The 8,086-nt window shown below is 50.1% G+C and overlaps 1 protein-coding gene across 1 annotated transcript; it reads right to left on the bottom strand.

Moving 5' to 3' along the window:
* Positions 1-4,613: 4,613 nt before the first annotated feature.
* On the bottom strand, positions 4,614-7,459 carry ITPRIPL2 (ITPRIP like 2; the record flags this gene model as incomplete). Its single annotated transcript, XM_080618137.1, has 1 exon — positions 4,614-7,459. A coding segment is annotated over one exon (1,473 nt), but the record flags the coding sequence as incomplete, so codon positions are not given.
* Between the last annotated feature and the right edge of the window lie 627 nt (positions 7,460-8,086).

Here is an 8,086-nt window from a genome sequence, read left to right as displayed (position 1 = left end):
TCCCCTGTTTCGACAGCTAGCAGGTTTCTGTCTGTAGTGAGACTCTTCAAAGAACCTCTTCCATTTTCTTCACTGGGAGTCCATCATAATGATAATTTTTCGTCTTTAATTTGATAGCTAGTAACCTTCACAGCGTAGTCCCCATCACTCCTGTCTTCTTGATTCCTCACCTCCCCACTTTTCTCCCCCCGCCCAGATAATTGTATGGACTCTTGGCAGGGATAGAAGCCAATAGAGGATCACAAGTATCATGGAAACACTAGCAAACCCTTATTACATGCAGTCCAGCCCAGAGAACTGAGTATTCTCCATGCAGCTTTGGTCCTAGTTTTAGGGGAAGGGGGAAATTCCCAGGGGTAGGGGTCTCAAGAAATGCATCCTGTAACTTGAGTACACAGAAATTTTCTGAGTCTCTGCATCAGCATTGCTATTCTTTCAGAGGAAAAAAATAAGGCTTCCTTAACACAGAAGACTGGTACACAATGACATTTGATGCATACACATTTGTAACCTTTAAGAGTTTTGCCCGTAAATCGTTATTTGAGTCCTAACAGACTGCGGCAAAGATTCAGAACATACGTTATCTATAGCTATGTTGCTGATCAAGTATTACAGTGCTTTGAATCTCTTACAAAGCAGTTGCACATATGCCAATTCTTGGTTACGTATTTAAAACAGGACTCTGCAGGCACACACACCAGAGCACAGGTAGTCTCTTAATTAGGGATACCATACGTTTGAGAAACCCACAACGTACAGGCAGATCTGTCTATGGTCAGCCCTCCATGTCCTGCTTATCGTAGAGTTGTGTTACTCAGACCTCTTGAGTAAGCCGAGTGCTGTGCTCTAAGCATCAGCAAGTGTTGAAGGTGAATCCATGTACTTAAAGGGGTGCAGGTCCTTCCCCTACATCGACTGCCAGCTTCCCAGTGCTATCGGCCCAATGAAAATGGGGCTGGCTGCTTTTCTGCCAGCTACTCAAACTAATTATCACCAGTCGGAATGTCACTTACCTCAGGGCAGACTCACCAGGCAAACATCTGAAGAGGTGACACAGGAAATAAGCCAGCCTAGCAAAACAAATTTCTCATGTTTGAACTCCTTTGGAGCCTTATGAAAATATGCACAAATAAAGAGTCCCTTCCCCTGCAGGCAGCTTTAACTTGCATTTGCAGAACTTCATCAGCAATTCACTCCCGACCTTGGCTGCATTACAAGAGAGTTATTTGCACAGGGTTGGAAAGATTTTAAACAACTTATCCAATGAGTTGGATGCAAACAGGCTTTTCTTTAAACACCAAGCATGCAAGTCCTTAGGCCAGTTAATTTTTTGTTAACAGATTTATCACAAAAGGAAAGTCCTGTGTTTCTTTAATGATTTTTCGGCTGAATAGAAACTTAGGCCTCAAACAGAGAAATATTTCAGAGCAAGGAATGAATGGAGACCAAAGGATGATTATTGCTCTTAAAGGAAGCCATTAACAAGAGACAATCTTATTAAAGAGGTGAAGATCTAAATATACTTCCTCTGTACTGACTTGGGTGGCTGAATGTTGACACTAAAGGAATGACATTCTTCCAGCCTTTCCCAGCAAGAAGTCTGTTAGCCAGTGGGGCTGCCTCAGCGCTGCACCATCGGCTGCTGCCCCCTCTTGCAGGAGCTATTCCCTGCACGATAAGAGCCAGGCACACAAAGATCTGAAGGCAGTCATTTTCAGCCTGGCTTTGATTTAATGATTAAAAAACAAGGGGTTGTGCTGTAATTTCATTCTTCAGTAGGAGACATCAGCACAAGCCACTAATGTGGAGCTCTGGCATCTTACCAAAGACTAATAAAGGGCAGGTAACTTGCTGGCCCATTCACAGAACTCCTGCGGGCTTCAGCGGGACATTTTCCATAGTTAATAAAGCGCGACCTACACAGTTTGGAACGGAGATGTGTCTGTACATACCACACTGAAAAGCTCACACACATGCTGTGAAATGAAGTCCTAGCTCTTCAGTAAGCACCAGAAAAAGCAGATTTTATGCAGCACCCTGAAACTGGAGCCACAGAACCACAGAATGAATCCTTCTTAACCTCTGAGCAAGACAGCTATACAAACAACAGCGTGCTCCATTTCAATAGTTGGCAACACCACTGATGGTGCCACCCCTGCTATTGTCTCTCTCCTGGCTCTTCTCCCGTATCCCTCTGCAAAACTCCCAAGGTGTGGACTTCCTGCTTTCCCATGGATTTGCCACTCCAGGATCCTCCTCCTAAAGAGCACATAATGCTGCTGATCAGAGTTTTGTGGCTGCAGGTAGCTTTTACTGAGGAAAAGATAACAAGGAATTTAAATCTTGAGGCACAGGTGCTTTAAAACAGCTGTTTATTACTACAGTGAAATATCAAAACAAGACCACCCATGTTTTATGGAAACAATAAAAGTGCAAAAGTATTTTGATATTAAATAGGAAATGAATTTATAAACGTTTCATTAAAATGGGCTGACACTTTGAGCCTAGAAACACTTTTTTTTCTTCTTTTCTTTCCTTTAAAAAAACAATAGCAGCTGAACACTTTGGTTTAATCTTTGGTCTGATTATTAACCAGCAAAACACAGTTGTACCAAGAATGTCCATTGCAAACAAACACTTAAAACTTACATTACTCTGCAGAGATTCAAAATCAAAAGAGGAATGTTTTCGAGATACCTAGTCAGGTAAAAAATAATGATGGCTTTCAGAAATACACAACAATTTTCAATACAAAATAAAGTCACATATATGCATTTTGGTTCCGTAAATAAACATGCGTTTGCAGGTGTGACTCCTCTTCCCAATCAACGTTCCATGAAAACAACTTCATTTGCACAGTCTTTGCAAAACCCCACATTAGCGCCAAGTAACACGCACTTTCTTCTGTGTTTGTGTTTCAGTTTACACACACAGAGGCAACCATGCTGAATCTATGATACATTGTAATAGTTACGACTTTAACAAACAGGTATTCATAACCTTGTTCTGTGTACAGTATCTATGGGTTGAGAGAAAAGGGAGAGGGAAAAAGGCTCACCAAATTACTCATGTAGGTCAAGTTCTCTGTACACCTCCTTGCAGATAAGGCACAATAATAGCTCCAGCATGCTGTTGGTAGTATGACATTTGTCGTGGAGTAAGATGAATACCATAACAGAACCCAACTTTTATCAGCTCCTTTTGTCAATCATATTCATGAATGCATGCTTTATAGCAGACACAGAAAATACACTCAGCTGTACAACAGAGCCACAAGTTAGTCTGAGAGACTTCCTCAGACTTCCCACCAACTGCATGCACATTGCCTTACTGGCAGGAAGCCCCCTCTCCTCAAGACAGCATACATTTTTCCCATCACCAGCCATCAGAAACCCAAAAATGCCTTGCTGAGCAAAAACTTACACTGAAGCTCTGCCTACATGGCTGAGGGTTTGCCTCACTGTTCAGCCCAGATGGACTCAACCACTTTGGAAATACTGTCAAAGCAAAACCCATTTAACCCTCCTTTCCCTACGCTCCAAGTACACCTTACTTTCAATAGCTCTCCTCCAGTTTTATTCCCATGTCCTTTGGCTTGTTTGCCGTACGTCTTCACTGAGAGTTTACCATCACTCTCACTCATCTCACAGCTCAACTTTCATTTTCTGAACTCCACCATCTCTCCTTGTCATGCATTTCCTGATGTGACTGTCTCTTCCTGGCATTACTACATTTTACCAAGTCTATTGCAGATTTCTGTGTACTGCAGCAATACTAAATACACACCAAATGTGCATCCCTTTTCAGAGCAAAGATCACTTTTCAGAGACAGGGATGCAGTGATGTAAACAAACTGACAGCTGACTAAAGTGGTTACGATGCCAAAATTAACAGTTAAAGGGGTTTTATGTCATGAGTTCAGACAGACACAATAACCTGGCTAGTCCTTCTTTGGGCAAGAGATTCAATGGCACTGATCACAGAACTGCATCTTATTTCAAACACGAAGTAACACGAGTCTGCAAAAATAGTATGTATCATGTTCTACTACCAAAAAAACCCAACCCCAAAACACCAAGGTAGCTAACTTAAATACCATGTGCAAAGAACATTTGATCAATACTACCTATAAATACACTATTTGTAGAAAGAAGCATAGTGCTTCCTATATAAAAATAACCCAGCTTACGGGTGTGACCTAGGCTATAATTACCTGAAAATAAGACTGCAAGAGCAGTTAAAAAAAATCAGACGGAAGTAAGCAAACACCTGCCTAGGGAGTGTTTCCATTTAGAAAAATAGATTTTTATAAAGCTTCATAGGCTTTGAAAATGTTTGCTTTGTGCTTCGATGCACAGAACTCTGGATAAAGCACACTGGTATCGTTATGTACAGCAGGGAGAGGAGGAGTGTATTAGTAACTTCAAGTTACCCTAAAGCTTCCCAGAAGGCACACTTGGTCATTTATAACTTGTTTCTAACTGCTCCCCTAGGACACAGTATAGTGGGTAATGAGGCCTCAGCCTCCTGAGCACCAGCAATTCAGAAACACATTTTGAGTCTTAATATATCAAACACTTGAGCAGGCGGCCCAATAATGCAAGGACTGAAATGCTGAATTTGCTGACACCCTGAGACACATTAGGTTCCCATGCACCAGGAACCTACACCAGGAGCTAAGGACACTTGCAGAACTGGCTGTTACAACTTGTCAGGTTATTCCAGAGACTGGGACATAACTGGGCAAGAAGTGGAAATTATATGGCTGATGTGTATATTTAGGGGACACTGGAATCCATAGCCTAAGACTGCCACTGTACCATGAATCAGTGCTAAATAATCTTAAGTACCCTGAAACACTTCACTTTCTCCTCCCCACGAGAAGGTAACGATTTGCTATAGCACAGCACTAGAAATTCCCATCGGGTTATTTGGTCAAAACACTGCCACGATCAGACAACTGCCTAGGCAGTCATCCAAAACTCCCACCAAACTCCTATCAGAGAGCAGGAAGGTGCAGCAGTCAGCTTACAGCACTGAGATTTGGGCTCGTTTAAGGTTTGTTTCAAAACATAATACAGAATTTCTTAGTTTTGTTTTTGGTCCTTGAGGTAAAGCAAATGCTAAGAATGTAATACTTGAAGACAGAAAAATAATACAACTCAACAAGAACCCACAAACAAACCAACCTCTTTGGCATTTCCCTAAAAGGTTTTCCTGGGGATGTCAAACATCATTCCCTCAACAAAATACTAATGCCTCCTAATGCCATATTTAGTGCAGCCAATTATCCTAAAGAGAAGGCCTTTATGAAAATAAAGTGCTATTTGTTTCCTTTTATCTATATTTCAATCCTTCAGTATAACCCTCACACAGAAACGTGCAACTAGATTCTTCATACTGTTATCAGAGACGGTTTGGGCGAAGAACCCCCAATTTTACATTAACATATGCACTGTATTTCTATTCAGAACAACGTACTCAATTACATGTCATCGAGCATTTCAAACTGCGATTCACAACCATGCTCCATTGCTCGTCGCATTTTAAGAGCATTTTGGTACATTAGGGGGGTTGTTTGCACTTACAAGTTTTAAATCCCAAATGGATTTTGTATCATAAAAAGCAAATATCATAAAAAGGTCAAATTTGCCACTAAGACAACAAGTGAACATGGATTTCCAGAAATGTCAGTTTGAGCCTGTTATAGTTAGGTTTGCAAACAGCTGACTGAACGTAATGCTTCTCTACCAACGCATTTCCCCAGAAACTTCACAATTTCCCCATGAACAAGCAATGAGATAAAAAACAAGAATCACAAATTCCTTAACTCTTGGCCTCTGGTTTCCCAGGCTTTTCAGGGCAGGGACAAAACCACGGAACCACACTGAAACGGGTCCCACCTTCCTCAGGCAGACACAGGCTCTCAGTGGACCAGCGGACTGCAAGTGTGCACTGCCTGGCAGGGTCCATGGACAACACCAGCTCACTCTGCTGGTGGCTCCTGCTTGACCTCGGTGACATGCCGGCACGGGGTGGGCATTGGCCGCAAGTACCGGGGGCTGCTGTACATCCTGATGATGTGCGGGGCCTGGATCCAGGTGTTGATCAGCTGAAAAGCCGTCAGGTCCAGCATGAGCCCATCGAAGGCAGCCAGCAGGTTCACAGGGGCGGCTTCCTTGAGGAACCGGGGCAACGCCACGGCCTCGGGGAGGCTGATGTTGCCCAGGAAGAAATGCATCAGCACCTGCTTGCGCAGGCAGTCCCTGAGGTACAGCACCAGGTCCTCCAGCCGCTCCACCAGGAACCGCTCGTCCCAGGCCTCCAGGGGCCCCTGCATCAGCAGGGAGAACAGGGCTGTCTTCAGCACGTAGGAGGAGAGCACCCGGCTCCACTGTGAGCTGAAGGGCTCCTCCAGGCCCTGCCCGCGGAGGTCCCGCAGGCCCTTGAGGATCTGCAGACACTTGAGGTGGCAGGAGGAGGCCGGGGCCTGCTCCTTCAGCCAGCTCAGCAGCCGCTGCTCCTGCCGCGAGGCGTTGAGGCCCCACAGGGCCTCGGGGGCCGGGGTGGGCAGCGGGCCCTCGGGCGGCAGGGCCGTGAGGTAGAGCGCGTCGCCGATGGGGATGGCGGGGATGAGGCGCACGGCCATGGAGATGTGGCAGCAGACGTAGTCGGAGCAGGGCACGATGTGCAGCACGGGCGGCCGGCCTGCGCAGGCCGAGAGGCTGATGCGGCAGCGCTCCTGCAGCCGGTACCGCACGGCGCCCAGGCAGCGCTGCAGGTGGCCCTGGAACCAGCGCAGCACCAGCGCCGAGGAGAGGTGGCAGCGGCCCTGCAGCTCCACGCAGAAGCCCTCGGCGAAGGGCCGGTAGCGGCGCGGCCAGCCGCCCCTCGCCCGCAGGCCGCAGACGAAGACGCCGTGCGGCCCCAGCCCCTCGGCGCAGCGCGGCTGCGCCTCCAGGTGGGGCGGCAGCCGCAGGGGCACCAGGATGTCGAAGCAGTCGGGGCTGCGCACCTTGTGCTGCTCGTAGGCGCTGCCGATGCGCACGAAGTCCCCGCGCAAGCTGAGGGCGAGCGGGCCGGGCTGCAGCCCCTGCGCCTTGGCGGCTCGCACCAGCTCGGCCACGACGCGCCCGACGTGCGCCTTGCTGTGCCCCAGCACGTGGGGCGACACCCGCAGCTGCCGCGCGTAGAACCGCTCTAGGGCGTCCCGCTGCGCCCCCGCCGACCCCGCCAAGCGGAACCCTCCGGGCCTCGGGCCGCCGCCCGCCCCGCCGCAGCAGCGGGCCAGCAGGCAGCCCAGCAGCAGCAGCGCCGAGCCTTTGAGGAGCGGGACGGAGCCCGCCTCCGCCGCGCCCTCCCCGGCCGAGCCGCCCCGCAGGGCCTGGTAGAGGCAGAGGAGCGCGGTGCAGAGAGCGGTAGCCAGCGGCCAGAGCACCCGCAGGTTGACGGTGTAGATGGGCCCGGCGCGGCGGGGGCTCGGGCCACGGGGGGGGCCGCCGCCCGGCCCCGCGGGCGGGGAGCGCCCGGCCCCGCCGCCGCCGCCCCCCTCCTCCGCCCCGGCCGCCCCCAGCGCGGGCCACGCCGCTGCTTTCCCCCTGCTCCGCCGCCGCCGGCACGGCGGTCGCCCCCCGGCCTGCCTGCCTGCTTGCTCCGCTGCGAGGCTTCCTCTTCCGAGGGAAGCGGCGCCGCGTCAGCCGCCGAGTGAGCTCAGAGGAAATGCCACGGGCGGCGGGCCCGGCCGCGGCGTGAGGGCCGGGGGCGTTGTCCGACCGGGGGCCGGCCGGGCCGGGGCCGCCCGCGGGGCGGGGAGCAGCACCGCCCGCTCCTTCGCGCCGCCGCCGCCGCGCTGAAGAAGCGCGGCCGAACCCTCAGAGCCTCAGGGCAGTGCTGCAACGGGTGCCGCACGGCCTGGCTGTGCTGCCCCGACTGCGGGGCGTGAACCGCTACGGGCACCAAACACGCGTTTCCATGTCCCCATCACAACAGAACACTGCGGGGGTTTTGTATCTCCAGGACTGGGTGCTTCTGTATCCCCACGTACGGGGGCGGCTGTGTCATCGGGAGTGCCGCGGCGCGGGCAGTG

Source organism: Psittacula echo (genome assembly GCF_963264785.1).
Source record: "Psittacula echo genome assembly, chromosome: 5".
Taxonomy (NCBI): Eukaryota; Metazoa; Chordata; class Aves; order Psittaciformes; family Psittacidae; genus Psittacula; species Psittacula echo.
This window is presented reverse-complemented; position numbering and strand designations above follow the sequence as displayed.